Source organism: Plecotus auritus, assembly GCF_963455305.1.
Source record: "Plecotus auritus genome assembly, chromosome: 2".
NCBI classification, from domain to species: domain Eukaryota; kingdom Metazoa; phylum Chordata; class Mammalia; order Chiroptera; family Vespertilionidae; genus Plecotus; species Plecotus auritus.
Genome location: NC_137771.1, coordinates 12,099,999 through 12,126,632, shown reverse-complemented (window position 1 = coordinate 12,126,632; position 26,634 = coordinate 12,099,999). Strand labels below are relative to the sequence as shown.

Here is a 26,634-nt window from a genome sequence, read left to right as displayed (position 1 = left end):
GTAGCTGCCAAAAGATGTTAACCCTGGTCAGTCTCTGTTTCAAGGTAGCTACCGGCTAAGCTACTGGCGATTTGCTTTCCAACTCTCAGGCTGTTCCAGGGGTCCTCAAACTACGGCCCGCGGGCCACATGCAACCCGCCGAGGACATTTGTCTGGCCCTCCGGGTGCCGCTGCCTGTCCTGCTTAGCAGCCAACTCGTCCCGGGCCCAGCAGTGCGCATAGGAATTTGTTTTTTTTTTAAACTATAGTCCGGCCCTCCAACGGTCTGAGGGACAGTGAACTGGCCCCCTGTTTAAAAAGTTTGAGGACCCCTGGAGACAACTGATGTAGTGGGAGATTTGTACTAGCCGAAGACCCGTTCTTTCCTCTGCAGCCACCTCACACAAACCGAAACCCCGGGGAGCGTCTAGCCTCCGGAGCCCAGCGAAGGGGCTGCTTTCAACACAGGGTCACCACCTGTTTCTGAAAATACTTGCAAGAAATACAAATGCCAGCTGGACAGTTCCTGAACCCTGGTTATTTACCAGACTGGAATCCTCTCTGGGAAGTGTTTAATCCTGCATCAAATACAGAAGGGCAAACCATTGGCTGAGAGAGAGAGAGGTTGAGAGAAAGAGAGAGAGAGAGATCATTGTAAAGGCGAGCAGGTGCTCCAGGAAGGTCCCAAAACGCTGGGAAGGAGAAGGCCTGGCCACAGCTGTTGCAGGAACCGCCCTGGTCACTGACCAGTCCACTCCAGGGGTGGAGGGAATTTAACAACCGGAGAGAATCTTCTTGGCGCACTCGGTGCAGGTGCAGATTTCACTGCTTAAAAGGAGGTGCTGTGAAGACGAGAGTCCCAAGAATCATCGCTGCACGAGGCTCACGTGGCACTTGGGACCACCTGCCCGGGAGGCCCTGGCACCTGAGCATGCTCCTTGCTCAGAGACCCAGGACCCCGGCTGGGTGGCTGTGGACTCAGACCCAGCGCTCCCCGTCTTCCTGTGAGATGCCCAGCACCGACTTGTGAGGGATCCTGCACTCCTGCAGAGACTTGGTGAGGTCGGAGAAACGTCTCCTGGGCACCTCCATCGTTTCAATGCTGCAGTGTCGGTAGGTGGCCTTGTTCTTGTGCTCGGCCACGGCCACAATGGTTTGCAAGTCATCCGTTGGCCGGAAATGGCGAACGAACCTTCGGCCTGACGGTGATCTGACGGCAAGCAGCAGCCTTGGCTCTTGATCTGATGGTTCCTCCAGGTCTCCAGCCCTGGAGGAGCTCTGTCTCCTGGTTTGGATGACGAGCTTTCTCTCCAGGAAACGAGCTGCAGCTCTGGAATCTTCTTGGCTGGTCTTCATGGTGCAGGTCTCCTCTTGGTAAAGAGCCTGGATGCTGCTCAGTTGCAGGGAGCCGGCCCTTTGAGCTACTGTTTCCACGCCTCCCTCCCCCAGGGTCTTCCTGTTGATGGAAGGAAGGACCGGGTACTTATTGAGGGAGGAGGAAGCACCCATGGGCACCTGCTGCAGCAGCTCGGGGACCTCATGGGGAGCGCCCTGGTTGGGGGACCTGGGCGCACAGGCTCCTGGTTTCTGGCTGCTTGGCGACTCGCTGGGAATGGCTGGAGGCGGAGAAGATGGTGTGCGGTGAGAGCACACCCCCGCGTCCTGGGGTTTGTGTAGCCTCGGCCGAGTGCGTCCCTTGGCGGACTTGGGCCTTATGACGTGCATGTTCAGCGAGTTTGGCTGCCAAATGAAGCGGTCGGCTGCTGTGCTGACGACAGTGCTGCATTCAGGGAGGGCTCTATTCACAGGGGCTTCTATGGCCATTGCTTCTCAAGACCCCTAAGGAAGCAGGAGAAGAGAGGAGGCCATGGATTAAACGTCCTGGCACTTCTGGATCCACTCACTCCCCAGGTGCCAGAATAAGCCAACTGGCCATAAAGGAGAGGGGCACCAGCTGCAATTCATTCATTCACTCCCTCATTCATTTATTCATTCATTCTAGGTATTGGACTATATCAGTGAACCAAAATCCTTGCAACTTACATTATTTTTTTTTAAAAATATATTTTATTGATTTTTTACAGAGAGGAAGGAAGAGTGATAGATAGTCAGAAACATCGATGAGAGAGAAACATCGACCAGCTGCCTCTTGCACACCTCCCACTGGGGATGTGCCCGCAACCAAGTTACATGCCCTTGACCGGAATAGAACCTGGGACCTTTCAGTCCGCAGGCTGATGCTCTATCCACTGAGCCAAACCGGTTTTGGCTGCAACTTACATTATTAAGGCAAGTGAGAAAAGACAAGTGTTAAACCTATACGTAAATAGATATTTTCAAAGAGTAATAACTGCAATGAAGACGATAAAGTATTTCATTGGAGAGTGACTAGGGTGGGGACTAATTCTGATTCTTAATTGGGGTGCGGGGCTTTAAGCTGAGAGACCATGATGAGAAAGAACAGGCCATGTTACAACCTAGACCAGGGGTGGGCTACCTTTTTCCATCAATACTTCCGGCTTTGGGAACCACAGGGTCTCTGTCCCCGCTCCTCAGCCCTGCCATTGTAGCATAGAATCAGCCTCACACGATTATGTGAAGCAGCGATACCAGGAGCTGCCTGTGCTCTAAAGAGCAGATGTAACCCTGTTAAGTCACCGCCCAGGAGAGCCAGGCTCAGCTTCACGCAAGAGCTGAGGGGCAGACCAGCACACTTCCCCTGCACGCCGTTAGAGGGCGTCCTGACACAGGGGTCAGCAGTTAGCGCTGGTCCAGTATTCACTGTGGACGAGCCACCCTCTGTGACCTCCACTTCCCTTTCTCCCTCAGTCCTTTTCCTCTTGACCAATCTGCCCACTGCTTTTCCTTCCTACCGTCTTGTCATTCAGCCATTCAGATGGTCCAGTGCAGTGTCCCTCCACCCCCCCAACCCTTGTCAGCAGGGGCGGAGGGAGAGGACGGGGCCACCCCATTGCTGACCCGCCCATGGGCCAGAACTTACAGAGGCATCCTTGGGTTCTAGACTAGGGCCCAGCAAACCTCTTCTGTAAATGGGCAGATAGTAAACATTTTCAGACTGTCTGTCACAAGTACCCAACTCCGCCCTTTGGCGTGAAAGCTGGCACAGACGGTATGCAAATGAACGGGTGTGGCTGTATTCAAATAAACCTTCATGTACGGACACAGAAATTTGAATTTCAGCTAGTTCTCATGTGACACAGAATAGTATTCTTCTTTTGTATGTTTTTTTTCCCCAACCACTTAAAAGTCTAAAAGCTCTTCTTGGATCACGAGCCACACAAAAACGTGGTGGTGGGCCGGATTTGGCCCGCAGGCCGTCATTAACAAACACTGTCCTAGACCAATTGCAAAGGGGACTCTGGGCGCATGCTATTCCTACTGACAGGTGAGCCAGAAAGGCGGAGCCACTGCCCTGGGGTCACAGCCAGCGAGCGGCAGCGCCTGAAACAGAACCCAGGTCTGTGACACGGGTCCTGTTTTGAGGACCAGGCTGGGCGTCGCCCGCAGCACTGACCACATTCTGTCTCTTGCTGTTAGCGTTCCTGTCTCCCCAGCTACCTCGCAAACACGTAGAGGGCCTCGTGTTTGTCTCTGGCACCTGGGTGCTCAGGAGTGCCCGTGAAAGCTCACAGGAGCAGGGCCCCCACGCATGGTGGGAGGCGAGAGCATTTCCCTGTGCTGGCCCGCAACCGCCAAATCAGATTTCCCCTTCTTTCCTGGCCATCTTGGCAGCCCTTTCGCTAGCACTGTTACAGCCACCTCCTCCTGCTGGTCCCCGGTCACATCTTCCCAGGACACTGCTAGGTCTTGGGCTCCTGCCTCCCTCCGGATCCTGACCACCACTGTGACTGCTGTTCTCTCCGCCCACAGGCTGACCAGCCCTCTAAAGACCTGGCAACTTTAGGACCAAACCAGAGAGGGTCGGACCTGCATTGCCACCATGTGCCCACCATCCAGATATCATTGCTGACATGTACACTTAAGGAACTGTTTGACATTGAAACGGGGACTCAGAACTGTTGGACATTGAAATTGGGACTCAAACATTTTTTGTTATTATATGTTTATTTCTAGTCTGCAGAAGCAAGATTTTTTAAAGGAAAGAAATGGAGAAAAAATAGATACAGAGGCAAAGAAGCATTGAACAGACTGTCAAACTACAGCAGGAAGGCAAGGGAGGTTGCCGGGGGGGGGAGGGGGGCGCTGTAAGAGATCAACCGAAGGACTTGTACGCATGCATATAAGCATAACCAATGGATACAAGACACTGGGGGGGGGGGGGCAGGTAAAGGCGTGTACTGGGGGGAAGGGGAGGCCGGGGGGAGGTCAATGGGGAAAAAAAAAAAGGAGACATATGTACTACTATTTGTAATACTTCAAACAATTAAAAAAATAAAAAATAAATAAATAAAATAGACCTGGCAACTTCCCGGTGCCTCATGGCCCCTAAGCAGCAGCATGTTTGGGTGCACAGGACATGCGCCCTGGAGTCCTAAGACCAGGGTTCTATTTCAGGCGCTGTCTCGAGCTGGCGATGTGACCACAGGCAGTGGCGCCATCTTGCGAGTATGTCACTTTCCTCATCGATGGAATGAGCTAAATGACCCTGAAGGCATTATTTAAATACCCCTGGATCAGCCTCTTTGTCTGAAACATGAAGCTAGTAACACGAAATAAGGTGACCACCAGGCTTGGTGCAAAGTGAAGATTTAATTAGATGATTAAGGGGTTTCCTGTTTGTTTAGTGCCTTTATTATTTTAGGTCCCAATGCCTTGCCTGTTGCTTCAGGGATCTTCCCCGGGGTGCAGTCATCTCTAACCAGCTGGGTGAATCGGTGGACTTGTGGCTGCCCCGCCCACTGCGCAGAAATGCCAGAAGGTGGATTTCAGTGGGCTACCACCTATTGAAATTGCCTCAAAAATATGAGATCAATGCTTTCTAATAAATCCCTTCTAACTCCATGCTCTAATCTTAAACACCTCAACTTCACTTACTCCAAGCTACCTTCATCACGAAACCCTGAGCAACCAAGTGCATTCTGTGAGCACTGCCATGGTTGCCTAATTTTAGGGAGTCCCTCTTCCTCTCCATTAAAACCACAACCGGACAAAACATGCTATCCCTGGATTTTCCTGAAGTCCTACTCAGTGCAAAGTCTTGAGCAAAGCTACCCGCTCTCTCTCTCTACTTAACAGCCTCTGTCTCTTCTCCATTCTGCTCACAGACCCCATCTTCAAAACACTCCCATTTTCCACTTCTCACTCGTCTTTCACACCCAATCTGGCGGCTGGGAGTTCAGGAGCCTTCTCCTTGGCATCAAAACAGCCTGCCCTTCTCCGTAATTTAATCTATTTTCTGATCAACTGTGAAGAATGTGTTGGGTCCCCCCCCCACCCCTTTTAGTTTAGTTCTAACGTCTTTAACTCAGGGCAGCATGAGGAGGTCATAATTGTCCAACTGTTCTGCCAAAGATAAGTTCAACAGGCACATCACTCCCCCTCTCTGCCCACCCTCCCCCTTGCGGAATGGCTATTAATTTGCCACAGCTTCCCCGGAGTTATCACAGGCTTGGCTTCCAGCTCCCACACATGCCTGGGGAAGGTTTTACTGTCAGGGAGCTTGGTAACTTAGAAACCTCTTCCTTAACAACTTGGACGAGCAGAGTCATGCGTCCTCCCGGGCGCTCTGCTGGATTATTTTTAACAGTAAAGCTTGAGTCTGTGCATGCACTTTCTATACCTCTTGGCACCGTATAATTATCCATGTTCAGAGAGTGTCATAGTCAAGACACGCTGGTCATAAGCTAACATGACTGCGAGCTATCTCAGAGCACAACCTCAGTTGTGACTAATTCCTATAAGCCCACTCATGGTTATTTAGAGACTAACACCTCCTTCAGGTAAAACCATTCCATCGAACCTGCTTTCATAACCCGCTGCCTCCTCCCAAGTGCAGGGACCATCTGCTACGTGGCGGGAACACCAACTCTCCCCGGCATCTAGAACATGGAGAGGGGAGGTGGGGTAAGCAGGTGTGTGGGGACCGGGGCCAACTTCATGCCTTTATATTCACACCTTGGGTCCAGAACCGCTGCCTGCCCCGCTCAGTCAAGAAAGGCTTGTGCGGGCACCTGTCATTATCCCTGCTCAGCTCATTTCACCACCTCTAGGCCTGGCAGACACAACCACAAAGTGACTTGACAAGATCTAGGCGTAGGCATCCATCAAGCTGCCGGCTGAATCGGCAAGTGGCCTGTTTACTTAAACATACCGTCTGGCCCAGAGGCTGCTAAGAGTCAGGAAACAAACACCGAGAACAGCTTCCAAGGAGCTGCCAAAAGGGCAGGTGCGCATTCCTGAAGATTAATCGCCAAGTCAACCAGATAGAAAGAAAAGGCGACGCGACAGGAGAAGCTATCGCCACATTCCTGCTTTCCCAGGGCCCGCCTCCCACCACCGCAGGGTCAGACCACCCTCTTGCACTCACAGCCCAAATCTAAATGGACTGTAAATGCAATAAAATATGACCACCCACATACCGTCTGCTGGGATGTACTTAAGGGTGCATACATGTGAATTGGTCTTTTAAAAATATTTATCAGTTAATACTATCCCCCTGCCAATTCCCACCCCTCCTCGCGATGCTTTCAGGATGAAACCGCTCAGAAGAACCAGCAGGCGATGGCAGTTGGCCTGAGCATGAGAAAGCTTTGGTACTATTCCCAGTTCTCACCAGGACTCATGATTGGAATACACTGTCCTGTGCAGAGTGCCACGTGTAAAGGGGGCGTGGAGAAATTGGACCACAAGCCACCAAGTGATCAAAGGTTTGGAAAAGGAATTGGGAATGACTCCCAGGGGAATGGGTAGGTGGAGGGGGACGGCTCAATTGCCCCCAAGAACTGGCAGCTCCAGAGGGAAACCAGCCTCAGCAGCTGGAAGAGGGGTTGGGGAGGGGCAAGAAAGAACTTGTAGAAAGTGAGAGCTGACTTGGGTGAAAGAGCACTGGTCTGGGGGAGGCTCAGAGCTGGTTCCGGCCTCTGCATGTGACGGGATGTCCTTTTGTCCCTCTGGATCTGTGTCCTGTCTATACTGCCCAACCAGGAGGGCATGGCCCAGCGGTTCCCTAGGCCCCTCGGCTGCCGCAGAGCCCCGGAGCTGTCCTATTCCAGCAACGGTGAGCTCTGGCCGGGCTGGCTTTGGCACTGGGGAGTAGCCACCACTCTCAGGGCCCCTATCCTATTTCCCAGGGTTCGCCCGCCTGGGTGACGTGTGGGGGGCTCGGGTCTGGCCTCTCCCGGTCCCTTTCAAGCCACAGGGGGCTGTGCGCTGACTCTCTGGGCCAGAGGGGGCCATGCTCACCTTGCCTCTCCGCTCCATCCGCTCAGTCGCGGGCTCAGTCCCGCTGGTAAACAGCCCCGGTCTCCCAGGCAACCGAGCTGGTGGGGGGGCCACGTGCTTCCGGTCTGGCCCCGGAATAGGCCAGGCCCTGATGAGGGGGTGAAAGGGGTGGGGGCCGGGTGCAGGGCAGAGGCGGGGTAGGCAGACCTGGCGGATCTCACCTGCCTCCCTGCCTGGTTCCCATCTCCGCGGAGAGCGCCTGGCTCTGCCCTGGGCTGGCCGTGCGGAGCAGCCCGCCGCCTCTAGCCCCGGTTTGTGACCTTGGGTCAGGCCTGACCCTGCCAGTGTCTCCAGTTTTTAGATGAAGCTGCTGCACTAACTGATTTCTGGTGACCCTAGAATCTGAGTGGCTGCTCTTAAGGCATCGGTTTGAGTTGGGGAGCACTTGTCTGCCTTACCTGTCCTCGGTGCAACTCTTTCAATACCAGATCCCCGACCCCCTCATTTCCACATCCCATCTGGGACCTTGTTTTCAACGACATTGACCCTTGCTTTGACCTTCCTGATCATGACCTCTTACACTTCCAGCAACTCCTATTGCATTTGTCTTTCCACGTCATTGAGGCTCCCGCCCATTGCCCTCTCTGCTTTCTTCCTGCCTAACAACCTGCTCCTTCCCTGGTCCATCCCCTCAGCCGTTTTCTTGCAAGAATCCTCTAGGCCCTGTCTGCTGTCTCTCCATTCCTCCCACTCCGCGAAACCCCAGTCAGCCCACTGACACCTGGGTACTGAAGAGATCTTGACCAGCCACATTACATTGAATAATGGAATGATCTCCAACCTCCACGGAAGCCTCAACCTACGCAGAAATCATTCCACTTTCCCCAGCTCAGTCCTGTCTCCTTTCTGCTCAGTGGCTATTTCAAACCTGTTCTCTCTCCTGAAAGCTCCCACCTCTCTCCTTCCCTCCTCCCACTCAGAAGGTAAACGTACTTCTCTCTTCAGAGAGACAATAGAAGCCATCAGGTGGAACGGTTCTCAGCTCTCTGCCATCAGCCCTACCAACTTGTCTGCTTCTGTCTCCCCGCTTTCCCCTCTCCCTCCTGTTTTAACGCAGGGGATCCATCCTCTGATTCTGTCCAAAACTGACTGCTCCTCCCGGACTTCCCAGAAGCCTGTTCTCTGTCACAGGCCACACGAATGCACACCCTCACCACAATGCAGGACTTTGCTTCTGCTGTCCCCTCTGCTTAGAAGATTCTTCTCCAAGCTCCCCAACCCCCTCCTTCCTTTCCTTTACCTAACGCTCACGTACCCTTCAGAACTCAATGGGTGAAGTCGTCTTTGTTCCACGATGAAATTAAGATAGCTTCAGAAGGAGTCCTAACTGGGCTATGGTCTGCCAGGCACTGTTCTAGACTCTTGGAATATGCAGGTGAATAACTTAGTGACTATAATATTAAAAGGTATTGTTAGTAGATACTCAAGAACCATACCAGAGGAAAGAATTAGGATTCATTACCCAGCATGGTGGCAAAATATTTGCTATATGAGCGTGACTCCAACCCTCCTCAAGACGTTTACATTGGGTCGAGAAGATCCCCAGAGAGTGACAAACCAGATTATTTTCAATACAGTTGGAGCCAAGTGTGGAAGAGCAGGCACAGGCTGGACATGATTATGTGCTAAGTGCTTGGCACCGACAGAAGGTCTTTGGGGCTGCGAAGGAGGTAATCATTTCAGCAGTGGTGTTTCTGCCCATCTCAGGAAGCGCCTCAAGTGGGAGGTGAGGGCCTGGGCTGGGCAGACTTCCTGCTATGGTCACCTCATCACCCATCCTGGACACTCAGGGAGGGAGCTGAGGCCCCAAGAAGGTGCAGGAGGTGGCAGTTTTAGGAGCTGATAAAGGTTTGCAACTCTGGGCTGGTGGCTTATTTCCTGTATATGATTCTATCAGAAATAGCTAAGCAATGCGCTTCAGCCCTGCAACACCCACCCAGGAAAGATTAAAGTGAATTCTTCATCAGCTATTTTAATATCAGCTAGGAATTATGCAATCTTTTGGAAAACCAAATTGGCTTCTCGCCCCCTTTGAGTGTGTGTGTGTGCGCGCACACACATGCCCACGCGGGCAGGCAGTGAAATGGTGCTTGTGCCTAGGTCTGTTTAATGTTTGCAGTGTCTTTTGCTTCCTGGTGTCATGTAATGCACAGCATGAAATGAGAGGGAGGCTGGAGGGAAGGAAAGGCAGCTGGCCAGGCAATTGCTGTGCCTGCCTGCTCTTTCAGCAGAGAGCTGCCTCTGCTGCCTCTCTCTCCCATCTTTCTTTAAAGACGGTGTCCGCGAAGGATGGACCCTGTAGTGCACACCTGCGAAGTGGATTCTCAGTAACGTGGCCAGAGGCCACTGCCATGCCAGCTCCGTGTAGACTCTCTCTCCTTCCCAGCCATGGTTCCCGCTACTCCCCAGCTCTCTCCCTGAGCTCCAGCCAAAGGGAAACCTGGGCCCTCAGATTTTTCATCTCTAGGGTCTTTGCTCATGCCTACCCCACCCTGCCCCCTTCCTTGAAGTTAATCCAAATGTGCTGATCCCTTCAAGGCTCATCTGAAAAGTCACCTCTTTCATGCAGGCTTTTCTGGAACACCTTCTCTCTCTTCAAACCTCATGGGCCTTTTTGGGTCCCTTTTGGTCCAGTAGAACATGCCCAACCAAGATGGCACCGTGCACCCTCACCATTAGATTAGCTCCTCTCATCTTCATGCCTGGCACTTTATCTGGATCCACCGATGGGACCATCACAGGTGTTGCAGGCATGGACTCTGCGGTCAAGTTTGAATCTTGGCTGCACCACTTGCTAGCTGAGAACCTGGGGTAACTGGTGTAACTTCTATGGGTCTCCGTTTCCACATCTGTAGAATGGAGATGATAAGAATAGGATTGCTGTGTGGAGATGATGAAAATAGGTGTTTGGCAAATGAGAATTAAATTAATAACGATGGTGATGCCAACCCCATGGCTGGCTTTCCCCTTGAGAGATCTAGCAAGTCACCAGTTGGTATCCCCCCAAGGATATCTGGCTGCTTGCAGTCTAAATGACCTCCCCCCGGGCTGGGCTGAAGGCAGGAGCTTATGTGCTTTCCACCTTTGCAGTCACTGGCAAAATGAAACCTTTTCTGGGTGACACAAAGTCCATAATTGTGCTCCTGGAACAGTACTGTTGATGTGGCTAGAGCCATCTGCCCCTATACTCAATGTCTCCAGGCTCACCGGCTTTATCAGTTAGCGTTTTAAGCATTTCTTCTTCTTCTTTGCCTTCCTGCTAAGAGGAGCCACTCGACCTACATCCCCATTTAACTTCCGTGTCTGAGCAAAGAGAGGCTGGTGATGCATTGCTAGAACTGTGTCTGAGAGGAGAGCGTTGTGGCAGCTGCTTGGATGCTTGGCCATTTGGTTGTGTTCTCAGTGTTTTGGATAGATATGGCCCTTCGCTCAGTGACCCACAGGTAAACAGGAGAACTGCCAAGGGGTAGGGGTGCCACCTTTGGAGTCAGACACACCTGGGTTAAGTACTGGCTCCATCAGTTTGCAGGGCAAAGCACCTAACCCAGCTCTATTTCCTTATCAATAAGCTGGGGTTGATTGTCTGTGCCTCCTTGGGACTATTCCAAGTGGATTCAATCAGATAATCCAATGATGCTTAGCCTTATGCTGGTCCTCAGTAGGGTGTAGTTTTGTTTTTATTTCTGTAACTTGAAGCATGATTCTACTCGGATCATCCATTCATTCATTCCCCAAATATTTATTTACTGCACATCTCTCTGTGCCTAGTTTCCTTATCTGCAGAATGAGGAAAATAATAGTACTTACCTAGCTGGGGGAGTGAGGATGTAATGAGTAGATATGTGTGAAGTGCTCGGAAAGTGTACAAGGTGTAAAACGAGCGTGATGCAAATGTGACCCACCCTTACCGTTATTGCTGGTTTGTCCTTGGCACTGTGCTACTTAGATTCTAGGGATAAAAAGATGAACAAATTGGAATGAGCCTTGACTTGCAGATCTTTCCGGCTCCTTCCTCCTTATCTTCTCCATGGGGAAAAAGCCAACCAACGTTTTATCACTGTCTATGTAAGATGAATTGATGGGTCTGAGAGGGTAGCTCTTAAGCACTTGCCAACTTGCTGGCTGTTGCCCTAGAGGCTGGCAAAGGAGGCTATGCATGCTCCCTACTATGCTCTCGCCCTTCATCAAGGCTGTAGGCCTCTTGGTTTTGTTTCAGCACAAGCCAAAACTCCCGCAATGATTCCTCAGATGGAGAGAACCATGTCTGTCCTGCCTAAGTCACAGCTGTGAAGGTCAGTGTCTGTGAAGATGCTGTGAGACCTTCAAAATGCTACGCAAACAAGAGGTCTAGTCAGGGGTCTGGTGAGGTGCAAAAAGCACTGGGTGGAGTCAGTGATCAGAGGGTAAGCCCTGTCGCTTGGTAGCTATGTGGATCTTTTCCAGGTCACTTCTCGCTGTGCCCTGGTTTCTCAACTGCCAGATGGGTGGGGTTGTAGTGAGGAGTGTATAGGAGCAGGATGCAAATTTAAGGTAAATCCAGGCCCCCTCAAATGCCACCTCCTTGTGAAGGTGGATTCACTTTTCCCACCTCTGAGCTCAAAGGCATTTATTGTACAATCCACAGAGCAGTGCTCAACACTCTACCCAGGCTTAGATCAGCCTCCCTGGACACAGATGATGGGATGGAGAAGTGCATTGCTGGGATACAACCAGGAGACACACCAGCTGGGAAGTGAGCAAGGCAAGACTGGGGAGAGAGAGGAAGAAGCTGACCCACAGAGGGAGAAGCTAACCCACAGAGGTAGAAGCTGACCCACAGAGGGAGAAGCTGACCTACAGAAGGAGAAGCTGACCATAGAGGGAGAAGCTGACCCACAGAGGGAGAAGCTGACCTACAGAGGGAGAAGCTGACCATAGAGGGAGAAGCTGACCCACAGAGGGAGAAGCTGACCTACAGAGGGAGAAGCTGACCATAGAGGGAGAAGCTGACGCACAGAGGGCAGTTGCTGAGGCCTCAGCTTGTCTTCTGGGGAGCTCTGGAGCTGGGATGGCCTTTTAGAGCTGTCCTGAAGGAGGCAAGGGACGGCCCTTTAAATCATCACCTGAGCTAGGCATTGGCGAAAGGTTACTTGTACCCCCTCACCAGGAGGGGTCATAACCTTGAACCAGACAGTTCCCTACAGCAGAGGCATTTCTCAGGGAGTGGGAGTGTCAGGGGCAGGTCCCAGCCCTGAAAAGATTGGGCTAAGCATTCCAGAAACAATGGAGACCCAAACACAGAATTTCTCCCCACATCGGGCTTTTGGTCTGTATTTACCCACTTGGTCTCTCCAACCAGCTCAGCAGCCTTGCGTGGGCCAGAACCCTATGTCACTAGAAAAGCACATAGTTGGTGCTGTTCCCTTGCCATCACCTGCTCATTTGAAAATGTCAGCCCCTTCCTCATGGACTAAACCATCACACAATTATTTTTTAAGACTCAAAACAGAAAAAGGAAGCCAGCCCGTAGAGCTGGAACATCCTGCATAGTATTTGCGATGAAGGCTGGTTGGGACCAGGCCTAGCCAAGGCCTGCAGCACCCCCCAGAATTTTGCCGAAGAGGGCAAGCATAGCAGACTGATTCCCTCCCAGGCTCCACAGCAGGACCCTCGTTTAGGAGTTTTCCTGGCAAACCTCGCCACGGAGTGTAAGTCTAGGTCTGCACCTACCCAGTCCCCTAGGCTCACCCGAGCCATTGTTCATACTCCTAGTGCTGACGTTATCAGACTTAGCTTGATTTATGATGGGTGCAGAGAGACCACTTGTACTTAAAGAGAGCTGTTGACTGATCAGGGGCTCCATGTGACGAGGTGGGACACTGAGCCCCCATTCTCTCTGCTGTCCTGTGGGAAGATTGCCGAGTGTGGGCACCATCACCACTGCTAATAGCAATAGGAAGGGCGTGGCTACCTGTCACAGCATTTCATAATACAAAGCAGGTTTACTGCATTATTTCAGTTGATCCCCATGAGTCTGTGCAGTCAGGGGCCTTGGGAGAGCAAGGACGTTGTTCAAATTCTCTGGGCCTCCGTTTCTCCATCTCTAAAATGATGGTGAAGCTGCTCAGGGTTTTCTGAGGATTAAATAATGGGATACCCAGGGAGCCTTCCAAGAAAACAGCACCGGCATTTAGTAATTTCTTCATAAATGTTGGAGATGATCGATAGGCATTTTTAGTCTCACTTTAAGAAGAGGAAACCTAAGGGCTAAGTTTATGAATAAGATACCTGGGCATCAAGGAAGGTAAACGTGTGTGTGTGTGTGTGTGTGTGTGTGTGTGTGGGTGTGTGTGTGTGTGTGTGTGTGTGTGTGTGTGTGTGTGTCGGGGGTGGGGGTTATCTACCTTGCAAACGGGGCTAGACTTTCCCAAGCTGGTTCTCCATCATGGACCACATACATGCCTTTAAACTTGGGAATGGAAGAAATACCGACTCCTCAAGAGAAAAAGAAAAAGAAAAACAAGATGAAGGGATAGTGTTGCCAAACAAAGACATGTTTAAAAAACCACAAAACGTGCGCTTTTTAAACAACTGAAGCCTCCTTTATCTCTATATTTACTAGCGTCTCACTACCAGAAAGAGTGTCATGTTTAGAGATGGTTAGGTTGAAAGAGCTCTCTCTGCTCTGGGCTCTCCTCTGAGGCCTTCCAAGGTCGGCCCTGCAGCTGGGGTTTTGGCGCCCACATGGACTCGCCTCATTTGGTCATTTCCTCCTTTCCCGAACAGACGCTCACCTAGCTGCCCCCTGGCGACCCGAGGAAGCTGTGATAGCGGCGCCTCGGACCCCCTGGTCCCCTCGGGAATGAAGGTCCTCGGGGTGCTCGTGGTCTTCACGTCCTGCTGTAAGTAGTGAGCAGCGGGTGAGTTTCGGGGCGCTGTCCCCCAGGCCCGGGCCTGTGTGTCTGTGTCTGTGGGGTGGTCCCTCCTGATGGGGCGGTCCCATTGGGCGAGGGGAAATCAGATGTCGCTCAAAAGAGAATCAGGGGCGGAGCAGGCTCCCACCAAAGTCCTCCTGCTTGATCCCAGTGTTGGGATCTCCCAGAACTTCTGGGAAATCAAAGGTTGCAACCATTTGCTAAGCAAGAGGGTGCTGGACTCTGTCTTACCACACGTACCCCTTCAGGAGTCTTTCCTCAGGATGCTAGTTGCCTTTATTTCAGATCGCGTGGCTCCTGGAACAAAACCGCAGACGTCCAGCTAGCTAATTTAGGAACAACTCTTTTCCATCCGAAAGGCATTCTTCTGGTGCCTTAGGGAGTAGCTGGTAACCATGAGTCATCACTCTCAGCGGGTCAGATTGCACACCTCTGCAACGTGCGAGAATGTGCAGGAAACAGCGCGGTTCTATTGGAAACTCTTCGACTCCTGGATTAGTTGTGTAAAGATTTGTCTAAATCCGTTTTCCTGTCTGTTTCAGCTGCGGAGCAATAACTTTTGGGTCCCTAAGTCAAAATGTCAAAAGGGGGTTCTCATTTTCTCTTAGCGGTGGACTTTACAGTTTTCAAGATCCCGGTGTGGGGGGACCCATGTGCCGGCAGTGCCACTTCCGCACCCCGTGGTGTGCCCAGAAGGTTCCGCCCTCTCTGTGGGGGCCGTTTGGACAGCAGTGACCACCCCCAGGCTTCAGCCCCTCTTTGGTGCTTTGTGACAAGATATCCAAAATCTCAGTATGAGATGGGAAGGCTCCTGGGAAAATTTCCCCAAACCCTCTCTCTCTGTTTTTCTTCTTCAAGTTCATGCTTTATTTTTATGGCAAAATTAAGATATGCATGTAATTAAAAAGTAAATTAAGTGAGTGGAGAGTAACAAAGTAAAGCCCCTTCTCATGCCTCCCAGACCCCAAGCCTTCTCCTACCCCCAGATCAACCATTTGTAAGAGTTAGGTATCTATCCTCCAGGATTTTGCACACACACATTTAACATTTTAACAGAAAAGTAAGACATGCGTATCATAAAAGAGAATCATAGAGCATAAAAGTTAAAATGCACTCTAGAATATATAAAATAAAATGTTGCCTGTTTTTCTCTCCACCTACCTCCTCAATCCCGTTGCCTAGAGGTATTGCTACTAAAAGTAGTATGTTCTTGCCCGGCTGGTGTGGCTCAGTGGTTGAACATTGACCTATGAACCTGGGGGCGAGGGGGAGGGAGGTCATAGTTTGATTCCCGGTCAGGGCATCTGCCCGGATTGCGGGCTTGATCCCCAGTGAGGGGCGTGCAGGAGACAGCTGATCAATTATTCTCTCTCATCATTGATGTTTCTATCTCACTAACCCTCTCCCTTCCTCTCTGAAATCAATAAAAAAAATTTTTTTGTAAGTAGTATGTTTTCAAGACATTGTATAGTTATTATCCCCTGTCAGTGGATATGTGGGTAGTTTCCTTTTATTATTATTATTAATGAGAGAGAGAGAGAGAAACATGGGTGTGAGAGAGAAACATCCACCACATGCTTCCCACACCCTCCCTGACCTGGGATGGGACCTGCAGCCTGGATATGTGTGCCCTGACTGGGAATCAAACCCGCCACCTATTGGTGTACAGGATGACGCTCCAGGCAGGGCAGCTTCCTGTGAGCCACTCTAGGCAGGGCAGCTTCCTGTTTTTTGATATCACAGATAATGCTGCAGCAAACACACACATACACACACTTTCCTCTACTTTTAGAAGTAAAAATTGCTGGGTCCATGTGTATTTGCCATTAAAAAAATGAATGAGGTTATCTTTTCTGCTTAAGTCTTTTGCTTCTTCTGTGAGATTGTAGATGCTCTATGATATCTGTAGGGATTGGCATTTCTGGCCTTGAACTTTCCGCTAATGTTGAACGTCAGGCCTGAGGGTGTTTCTGCGGGGTTGGGTGGGGGGGAGGAGGTGGTTTTTTTACTTTGGGGGAAGACTGGAGTTGTCAATGTTGTTCTCAACATCACGGAAACTGGGTTCTCATCCTGGACTAGCAAGAAACCAGCTGTGTGCTGCGGTCGATCTGATCCTGTCTTCTTCCCCATTAAAGGGGCCGACGGTCCCAGCGTGCCGATGCGCCACACGCAGGGGCTCTTGATTCCCCAAATGCCAGGCTCTCGTGGCATTGTTTCTTCTTCCTGATTTTCTCCTTGGCAGTGGTAGCCCCCACCCACAGCAGCTTCTGGCAGTTTCAGAGGATGGTCAAGCACATCACAGGGCGGAGTGCCTTCTTCTCCTACTATGGATATGGCTGCTACTGTGGGCTCGGGGGCAAGGGGACCCCCGTGGACGACACTGACAGGTGAGTGCAGACGCGCCAAGGCCCCCCGGCATTTCATTTGCATTGAAATCTGTGTTTGAAGGAGGGCGTGTATCAGGGCTCTTGCATTGCAAGTAACAGAAACCAGTTCAGGTGAGGGTGAGAAAAAAGTGGAATGGGCATTGGAGGACGATCTCAAGATTCCCAAGGACCTGCACCATCTGGAAATTCCAGTGTTTTCATTTGGCACCAGGTCTTGCAAATTACGGAGTCAGTCCTGCTCAGAGTTCTAGAAACATTTTCAATTCTCTCCGCAAACGTGCTCTTCTCTCAGCTCCCCAGTTTTTAGGATTATGGGTGCAGCAAGACTGACCCACTGTCTCCCAATCCTAATTCCATATTCCAGGAGAGAGCATCCGAGGACCAGTTTGGAAAAGTCAGGATTTGGACAGGAATTTGCCTGTTTTAAAGTCTGGGCCCTTTGAAGTTCTGTGCCCTCCTTGTCCAAGTTCAAAGGCAGATGAGAAATAACACTATTAGCCAAAGATGACAGGTGGCTGAGAGCCTGCTTGTGGGCAGGGATGGGGAGAGGGGAAGACGGAAGCGTCTGGTCCAGGGCATCAGCAGAAGTATTCCCTTTTCCATGTCTTAGATCCGTCCCAGGTCTCTGCATCCCTGCCCCTCATACACTGGTTGAAGAAGTGAGCCGCTCCCCAGCTTTTTCCTCACCTCAAATGTCCTCCCTTTCTGCCCCCCTCAAACCCCCCGCCCCATCACTTTGAGCACCATGAAAGCAAGCGCTAAAGCATTATGTGTTTTTGCTGACAACTGCCTCCTCAGACTACCACAGTGCTTGGCATATAGTAGGTGCTCATAAAAAATGATTACATGAATGAATGAGTACATAGAACTAAAGTTGAGTCCGGAGCTGTCATTTCCAGCGGTGTCTTTTGGGAAATTCACCTCCGAATCTCATTTCCTCCCCCTGTGAAATGGGGACAGTGATGGCCCTTCCTAGGGTTAGTGTGAGGAGCCAATGAGCGAGGTACCGGACAGGGCTCACTAATGGTTAGTGGTTACTTATATTATCTTTAATATTATCATTCGTCTACCTCCTTATCTTCAGCGCCTTCTTGTCCCGGGGGGAGGAGGCAGGTGAGTCCTTTGCACCAAGGGCCTCCAGCTGACCCCCCAGGGCCCACCCACGGTAAGGCCCCTCCCCCCTCTGGTCTGGCCCCCAGGTGCTGCCTGGCCCACGACTGCTGCTACGAGAAGCTGAAGCAGCTGGGCTGCCAGCCCTTGTTGAGCGGCTACCAGTTCCACGTCGTCAACAGCACCGTGGTCTGTGAGTAGCCTCTCCGTGGGGAATGTCTTTGAACCTGAGCCTTCCCTTCGTGGCCGCCTCCTCGTGGACCCAGAGAACATTTAGGGAGTGAGACGTTTCCAAGTGCTTTGAGATGCAAGTGGCAAGTCCGAGAACCAGAGCTTCCTGGGAGTCCTTGCTGTGTTTCTCCTGGCTGCTCCTGCCCACGGCTACACCCAGCGCCCTCTGGGAGCGCGGAGCCAGTGCATGTAGTATACGCTCAATACGCAGCTGTTGACTTGAGCTCATGTTGGCTTTTGCCACTGTTGCTGCTGAGAACTTCCTCCTTGTGTCTGTCCTGAGTGAATGAAGCAGCTCAGCTGTCTTTCAGTGGAACAGATATTTGGTAAGGGCTATGGCATGCCAAGCACTGTGATAGGTGCCATGGGCGACGCAAAAGTAAATAGGAGGGTTGGGGGAAGGGAACTCAAATGTCGTCGAGGCCATTCAAGGAGGAGGGCAAGTACTGAGTGTCCAGCACGTGGGGAGTGGCCCTGATCTCTCGGGGGATGTTCTGGGGCTGCTGGGGCGTGGCTATGTGTAGGGCAAGTTCAGTCTAAAGAGCAGCACCCTGGGAAGCCCTGGGCCATAGCCTCCTCGTGAATGCCACTCACTGTGTGACCGCCCCTGCGCGTGTGCGACGCGCCTCCTGCTTGGCCTGTGGGGTAGCAGGACTCCTTTCCTTCCCTTGCATGTTTCTTCACAGCTGTGAGCGTGTCTTCAAGTTCGTGTCTCCTTCTGGGGTCAGGGAACCACTATTTCTCTTGCCCTCATCTCCCCACTTATAGGGCGTGTTCAGTACCCCCAGCCAGAGTTCTGGCTCAGGACACACCAAGATGGACTGAGACTGTGCAGTCTCCCCAGTCCCGGTGGTGAGACATGAAACGCAGTGGGCTGAGAGCTCAGACCCCTGCCTCGGGAGGGCCAGCTTCAGTTCCATCTGCTTCTGGGCCTCCATAGCACCTGTCCCCAGGCACATGGTCAATGGGGAGAGAACCCCCTTTTTTCCATGTGAGTTTAAGGAGACTTCCTGGGTAGGGGCTGTCTGGCCATGACCACCCTCGGGCCTAAAGCAAAGTGTCCCTTCTGTGAGACCCCAAGGTCATGTCCAAGGAGATGGGAAGGGATTAGGCCTCACGCAAGGGCAGGGGAGGGGGAGCGGGAGAAGGTTGCCCCCAAAGTATCGTTTGCTGTGGCTTCTGATGCCCTCTGGAGGCCAGACCAAGTTTCTGACCACCTCCTCCCACCCCTCTGGGCCCCACCTAGGGATGTAGGGCAGGGTTGGGGAGAAGCCTGGCAGCTGGTTGGTGAGGGAGGAGCACACCACAAAGACGCCCCCTAGCTCTTTTCTCAGCCTGGCTCGCTGTCTTGCTGTCTGTCTTCTCACTGGTTTCTCCTCTCCTCTTTTCATCTTGATCTTACCATCTGTCATGTCAAATGTTATCTCAAATGGCTGGAAAGGCATCAGTTTTAGAGAACACGTACTCAAGGAGCCCTCTCCTCTGATGTCCCGATAAAGCACAGGGACTGAGGAAGAGGGAAAGGTGCCCTGGGGAGGGAAATGGAACATCAGTAGCTGCAAAGGACCCCCCTCCCCCTGATCAGTTCCAGGCCTAGACCACGCCTCTTCCCTGGGCTGCTGTGGGCTGGCTGTGCCCACGAGGGCTGGCCTGGGCACTCCACACCTGGCGAAGCTCCCTTAGCAACCCTCTTTGCCTCCTGTGTGGGGATCCGAGCCACAGCCCAGGACCCCAGGAGGCGGAGGAGATAGAGGAGAGTGGGAACGGAGGCTGGAGCCCCAGGTGGTGGCATGCCGAACTGTCCTCTGCTTGGCACATGCTGAGTGATGACAGGAGGTGCAGGCAGGGGCTGGGAGCTGGACAGTTGTTCCTGAAACTTGATCAGGGCTCCCAGAGGACAGAGCCCTGCTCAGAGAATTCTCATGCAGGGACACTTCCCTGTCACTACCAGGATGTCAGCATCCCCCTCCTCAGCTGACCAGCCAGTGAGTACCAGTCTGACCCCATCTCGTCCCCCCCACCTTGCCAAGGCCCTGATTCCTGGGACAGGGCTGAGACCTGGGTGATCTGGGTTCTAGTCCTGGGTCTGTTGCTATAGGTGTTGAGACTTTAAGGGAGACCCATGGACCTTCATTCACTTGCCCTGTGATGACTGAGTGCCCGCCCAGGCCCAGCACTGTGCCAGGGACCAGGGGCACTGAGCAAGGCAGCCTCAGGCCCTGATCTCTTGGTATTCTCTGGGGCTGAAGGTGCCCTTAGGGACCATCCAGACCAGGGGTGGGCAAACTTTTTGACTCGAGGGCCACAATGGGTTCTTAAATTGGACCGAGGGCCGGAACAAAAGCATGGATGGAGTGTTTGTGTGAACTAATATAAATTCAAAGTAAAGGAGCGGAGGGGAGAGCAAGAGAACCGGATAGAACAGCCGGATCCGGCCCGCGGGCCGTAGTTTGCCCGCGGCTGATCCAGACCAACCCTTCATAGTAGTGACAGGGAGGCTGAGGCCAGAGAGGAGAAAGGCTTGATCCAAGCCCCGGGCAGGGTTATAATACCTGTGTCCTGAGTTTTCCCAGGCTCTGGAACACACTGCTTGGCCTGGGTTTTCTGGGCCTGTCTCCTCATCCATAAAATAGGTATCATAACAACTGCGTCTGTGACAGCACCTGGAACCCCCATGACAAACCTTTGAGGTGGGCATTATTCTCCCCATTATCGAGGAGGACCCCGAGGCTCAGAGAGGTTAAGTGAGATGGCCAAGGTCACACAGCCAGAAAAAGAAAAGTTGGGCTTTGGACCCAGGTCCTCTGACCCCAGAGCTGGTGCTCCTGCCTCACACTGCCCTCCCCAGTGGCAGGGGGCTGTCGGGAGGGTGATGGGTGCACTTGGTTGGAGACCACACAAATGCGTCTTGCTGACTCATCGGGATGCCCAGCCCTGGCCCAGGGGGCAAAGAAAGGCCGATGCCCCAGATCGTTCTGTTCTAGCTCTGTGCGCCCGGCTAAGAGGCCCGGGGAGAGTAATGCTTTGGAGCGAGGCAGAGCTGGGTCCGAATCCCAGCGTCACCCCTTCTGGCTGGATAATTGCAAAACCTGGGCCTTAGGCTCCTCATCTGTAAAATGGAGCCGATAATACGCACTTCATGCGGTCCCTGGAAGGAGTGACTGAAGTAACCCAACTAAAGGCTCTGGCCCACAGCAGGTGCCCTTCCTTTTAGAAGTTGCTTTTCTCACCTCCGTTTTCTTTTCCCCTTTACTTTGTGGGATTTTCTCTATTACTATTGAGAGACTTCTTTGAAGCATCTCCTTGAGCTAAAGCCATGAACCCTCTATAGAATAAAAGCACCCCCCCAACCCCAGTTACACTGTAGTTCAAAGAGCTGCCCTCCAAGGGTTAATCGCTCCCCAGCCTCCAGTTCTGAAATCCTGCCCCAAGCCCAGTCCCAGGTTGCCTAGCAACCAGTGGCTGCTCTGGGATGCAGTTGGAGAGCAGGGGAGGGAAAGGAGAAAAACAACTTGCTCTGTCCGTGTCTCTAAATGTCACTAGGAGATCAGTGCAGAGATAGGCCTGTAACCAGAGCCCTGGGGCTGATTTGCCCGGTGGTTATGCCTCCTCTGAGTGGGCTTACATAAGTACTTGGCATTTGCAAGGGACTTGAAGATCAGCCCTGGTGACAGCCCCCTTCACCCACACATGCATGCATATGTTGTGCAAGGAGGAACCTGGCCGTGGGAGGCAGAGACCAGAGACCAGTTGCAGCCAAGGGGACTTCTCCCTCTGCCAAAGGGGGAAAGGTGAACTTGGTAGCCATTGGGATGTGTTGTTTGCAAAGGTCTTCCTCCTTTACTACTGAGTTAATTCCTCACCACCCTTCCATTCCCTGACACATCACCATTTTTCTCTCCTAGCAATTGTCTCCATCTGAAATTCTCTTGTTTACTTTTGCGTCAACTTTCCCCCCAAGAGCATGTGAGTTCCCGGAGAGCAGGGAACCAGCGTGTCTTGTTTGAGGACACTCATTCTCAGAGTCCACGGAGAAGGATGCCCCAGAGTTGTGCACGGTGGGGTCTGCTCGCTCAGACCTGTACACCCAGATCCTAGATAAAGGCCAGACACATGGTAGAAAATCAATCCCTGCTTGTTCGATGAGTGAATGAATGAAAAAACGTTAGTCTATGCAGGTATCCTTAGCCCCATGTGAAAGCTGAGGAACAGGCTTGGAGAGAAGCACCCGAGACCTTAGAGCATGCGGGCAGCAGGTTAGGACCGAGAACCTGGCTTCCTGTTCCCTGGGATGGGGTCCTTTTGCTGCCCCACAGGTTGTATAAGTCCAGCCAGTGAGGCAGCAGCAGGAGTGATGGCATGTTTACGCATGTTCAGGGCTGAAGGTCTGCAAGGATAAGATATGCTCCCTGCCTGGAAAGAGCTTGCCTTTAAGGAGGTAGACAGATCATAAAACAGTCTGAAGTAAAGGTACATTCAGGCAGTGACAAGTGCTACGAAGCATCTAAAACAAGGCAACGAGGTAAAGAATGACGAAGGCAGGGGGAGGAAGGATGGCTGCTTTAGGTGGCTGAGGAAGACCTCTCTGAGGACGTGGCGTTTGGCCAGGGTGGTGGGAGCAGAGGAGACAGGAAGGAGGGGAGATGAGGCGTGGGGACAGGGCAAGGAGTTCACCTTCCACTTCTGTTGCAGGGGAAGCTGTTGGATCCTTTGAGGAAGGGAGTGATCTGCACTAATTTTGCTTTAGAAAGATCGCTGTGGCCACTGCAGAGAAGTTGGGGAGCCAGGGGAGAAAAGGGGGAACTGCTCGTGGACTGTTTCAGTAGCACTAGAGAGTCACCACAGCTTGGATCAGGGTGACAACATGGAGGCGAAGAGAAGTGTCAGGTGCTGGGTGTGTTTTGGAGGTAAATTGACAGGACCTGCTGATGGGTTGGATGTGGGGAGGGAAGGAAAGAGGCTGAACCGAGGTTCTCGGCCTGAGCAGCCGTGGAGAACGGTGTCATCTTCTAGCTTGTGCAGATGGGGGAAGAGCGGACTCCGGAGACACAGGAAGAGCTTGTCATGCGCCATGTGGAGTTCAAGATGCATGTCAGACACCAAGAGGGACGTCGCGTATTGGAGTCCAGAGGTCGAGGGAGCCCTCTGGGCTGGGCTGAGAGCAGGAGAGTCGTCCGTGCTCAGATGGTAGTTAAAGCCCTGAGACTGAACAAGAGCGCTCAGGGAGGGGACTCAGAGACGGGCCGAGGCCTGGTGCAGGCATTAGAGGCCTGGCAGGCGGCCTGGTGAGCCCCGGGCAGGAATGCGGATCTTCTTGCTCTGTCTCATTTGTGAAAGCATATTTCACGGAATGAGAAAGACTATCCTGAAGCTGTCAGTTCCATGTTTCCCTTAAAAGAGAGAGTAGAACTGGGTGGGGTTATCTAGAAAGAGAAATCTGTGCCTTACCACCCCCCCTTCTCTCTCTCTCTCTCTCTCTCTCTCTCTCTCTCTCTTCCTCTCTCTCTCTCTCTCTCTCTCTCTCTCTCTCTCTCTTCCTCTCTCTCTCTTCCTCTCTCTCTCTTCCTCTCTCTCTCTCTTCCTCTCTCTCTCTTCCTCTCTCTCTCTTTCTCTCTCTCTTCCTCTCTCTCTCTCTTCCTCTCTCTCTCTCTTCCTCTCTCTCTCTCTTCCTCTCTCTCTCTTCCTCTCTCTCTCTTCCTCTCTCTCTCTCTCTTCCTCTCTCTCTCTTCCTCTCTCTCTCTCTCTCTTCCTCTCTCTCTCTCTTCCTCTCTCTCTCTCTCACCTCTCTCTCTCTTTCTCTTCTCTCTCTCTCTTCCTCTCTCTTTCTCTCTCTCTCTTCCTCTCTCTCTCTCTCACCTCTCTCTCTCTCTCTTCTCTCTCTCTCTTCCTCTCTCTTTCTCTCTCTCTCTTCCTCTCTCTCTCTCTCTCTTCCTCTCTCTCTCTCTTCCTCTCTCCCTCTCTCTCTTCCTCTCTCTCTCTCTCTCTCTCTCTCTCTCTCTCTCTCTCACACACACACACACACACACACACAGCACTACAGGTCTGACTAATAAACAGAAGATCTCCATCCAGCGGTGAATTCAGCCAAAGGGCAGACACTTGATTCCAGAGGCCCATGGAGGCTTCATTCATTTAGTCAATGACTGCTCGCTGAGCACCTCCTCTGCGCCAGCATTTATTCTGAATGCCGGGGACACTGTGATGGGCAGGACAGACAAAGTCCCAGCCTCCCAGAGCTCACACTCCGTTGAGGAGAGGCAGACACAAGCAAGTAAATAAATAAGAGGAGTACCAGGTATGAAAATAGAGCCAATGAAACAAGCAGGGATTTGAGGGAGAGTGGCTGGAGAGAGCCTCAGGTCGGTGGTCACGGAGAGCTCTCTGACGAGGGCAAATTTGACCAAGACCCAAAGGATGGGGATGGATCTAGCAAGATCCTGGAGGGAACTGTTTTAGACCAAGAGGACAGCGAGTGGCAAGGCCCTGGGACAAGACAGAGCAGGACACGTGCCGTAAAGAGACCGGTGTGCCTGGAGAAGAGTGACAGTGGCAGAGCAAGGGACAGTGAGGATGGAGGGGTTGGCGAGGGCCGGATCATGGCAAGTCTGCTTTGGAGTCCGTGGAAAGGATTTGGAACGTCTTTCCCCAATAGTGGAAACCCACAGCAGGACTTTAAGCAGGAGAGTGAACCTAATCCAGGCTCCATTTGAAGAAGGTTCCTGCTTGTTTCCTTCCATTGGGGGGGCGGGGGCGGGGAGAGCTGTTGATGACAGGGATTGGGGTGGTGGCTGAGAAGACAGAAGCGGGCAGAGCGTGACATTTTAAACACGGGAAATTGATGGAACTTGCTGGTGGACTAGATGTGAAAAATCAGAGGAGGGGAGGGACCAAGGTTGACTGCTAGCTTTCCGGCTGGAGTAGGAGGTGGTGCCATTTACTGAGCCCGGAGTGTGGGAGAAGGCGGGCTTGGTGGGCGGAGGGAGCACTTACAGTGTGAATTCACTTTGGGCATCTTAAGTTGTTGATGCCTGAGAGATCCATGTGAGATGTCAAGCAAGGGGTTGGAAATATGAGATGAGTTTTGAGGAAATGGGTCCCATTACCTTGGCCCAGGTGCACCAACTCAGGGCGCCCCTCCATGCAACCCCCACTCCCCCACGTCTCTTGTTTCCTTCTAGACTGCTCCTTATGCCAGTACTTGTGACATGTCCAGGTGTGATCAGGCCTTGGGTCCGAAGGAAAAGGCCTCCAAGTGACTTCCCTTTTCTGTGTTCAACCCCTGACCCCTTACAGCGAGCTCTCTATTTTCCAAACCTTAGACCCAAACCCCGGGAGTGAGCTGGGAGCTCCCAGTGACCCTCTTTCTCTCTGCAGGTGAGTGTGCCCCCGGTCCTGGTGTCGGCTGCCTCTGTGGGTTGAGGGCCTGCGAGTGCGACAAGCAATCTGCATACTGCTTCAAAGAGAACCTGCCCACCTATGAGAAAAACTTCAAGCAGTTCTTCCTGAGCCGGCCCCGGTGTGGCAGGCGTAAACTCCAGTGCTAGGGGGGGCACGGGAAGTCTTGTCCGTCAGCATCTGCTCTAGGATCGCTTCTGGGAAGCCCTCTCCCATCATCCCAACAGGCTCCAATCGGTGCAGTTTACCCACCAGAATCCAGCTGGGGGGTACTCCTTTGTCATTCAGCACCAGAGGGCTGGAGAACAAAGACAACATCCTGGCATTCAATGGAGGGAGACAGACCATACGTGTATACACAAATCAGTGACACATTCCCATGGCAGTAGGGGGTGGGAGGCAATGAAACAAGGGGATAGCATAGAGAGATGTCCCCAATACCCACTCCAGGAAGTTCCCAGGAGGGAAGAGGCCCCAGGATCTTCCCTAAAGTCCCCCTCCCCCCGCCCCACCCTTACCCCAGATCAGGATTCAGGGTGGACTTGGGGAATGGGCCCACAGTCCAGATCTAGCTGTGAGCAGAGCAAGGTCTTGGTGCACACGTCACGGATCCTTGAGGCACACTCAGAGCTTGTCTCTCATTGGCTCGAGTTCTGCCTTCTGAAAAGGCTCAAGGGAGAGAACATTGATGCCATTGTCACCTCTCAGGAGACAGAGCAGGAGAGCATCAACAAGCAGCACCAGTGTTCTCGCCTCTCTGTATCCTCACCTCTCACGATGTGACACTCTGCTTTTCCCATCACGAAGTAGAGTGTTTTCCCCACCCCTGGAATCTAAACTCTGAACTGGGCTTGTGACTTTCATTGGTCGATAGGATGTAGTGGGACTGATGGTCTGCCGGTTCCCCAGTCTAAGCGTTAGGCCTAGTGCATTAGACTCTCTCAGGATCCCTGCCTCCACCATGAGGAAAAGCCTGGCTGGCCTGCCAGAGGCTGGGAGCCCACCTGGACCAGTCATCAGCCCAGTCATCTCCACTGAGTCCTCAGACACATGAGAATGCTTGGTGAAGATCAACCCATAGCTGACCACAGACACACGCGGGAATCTAGCCAAGACCAAACAGCCGCCCGGCTGAGCCCAGACCGAATTGCCAACTCGCAGAATCGAGAGCTAAATAAAGGCTGCTGTTTTAAGTC

At 52.3% G+C, this 26,634-nt stretch overlaps 2 protein-coding genes across 2 annotated transcripts; one reads left to right on the top strand and one right to left on the bottom strand.

Annotated features, from left to right (window-relative positions):
• Window positions 1-310: 310 nt before the first annotated feature.
• UBXN10 (UBX domain protein 10) lies at window positions 311-7,404 on the bottom strand. The gene is made up of 2 exons (XM_080654762.1): window positions 7,363-7,404; window positions 311-1,818 (listed from the first exon to the last, which is right to left on the bottom strand). Exon 2 carries the CDS (start codon window positions 1,801-1,803, stop codon window positions 958-960), a length of 846 nt encoding a protein of 281 aa, XP_080510888.1. The 5' UTR covers window positions 1,804-1,818; window positions 7,363-7,404; the 3' UTR covers window positions 311-957.
• PLA2G2C (phospholipase A2 group IIC) lies at window positions 6,785-26,634 on the top strand. The gene is made up of 5 exons (XM_080654764.1): window positions 6,785-6,827; window positions 14,167-14,282; window positions 16,558-16,702; window positions 17,902-18,005; window positions 25,418-26,634. The coding sequence occupies exons 2-5, from the start codon at window positions 14,243-14,245 to the stop codon at window positions 25,585-25,587; spliced, it is 459 nt and encodes a 152-aa protein (XP_080510890.1). The 5' UTR covers window positions 6,785-6,827; window positions 14,167-14,242; the 3' UTR covers window positions 25,588-26,634.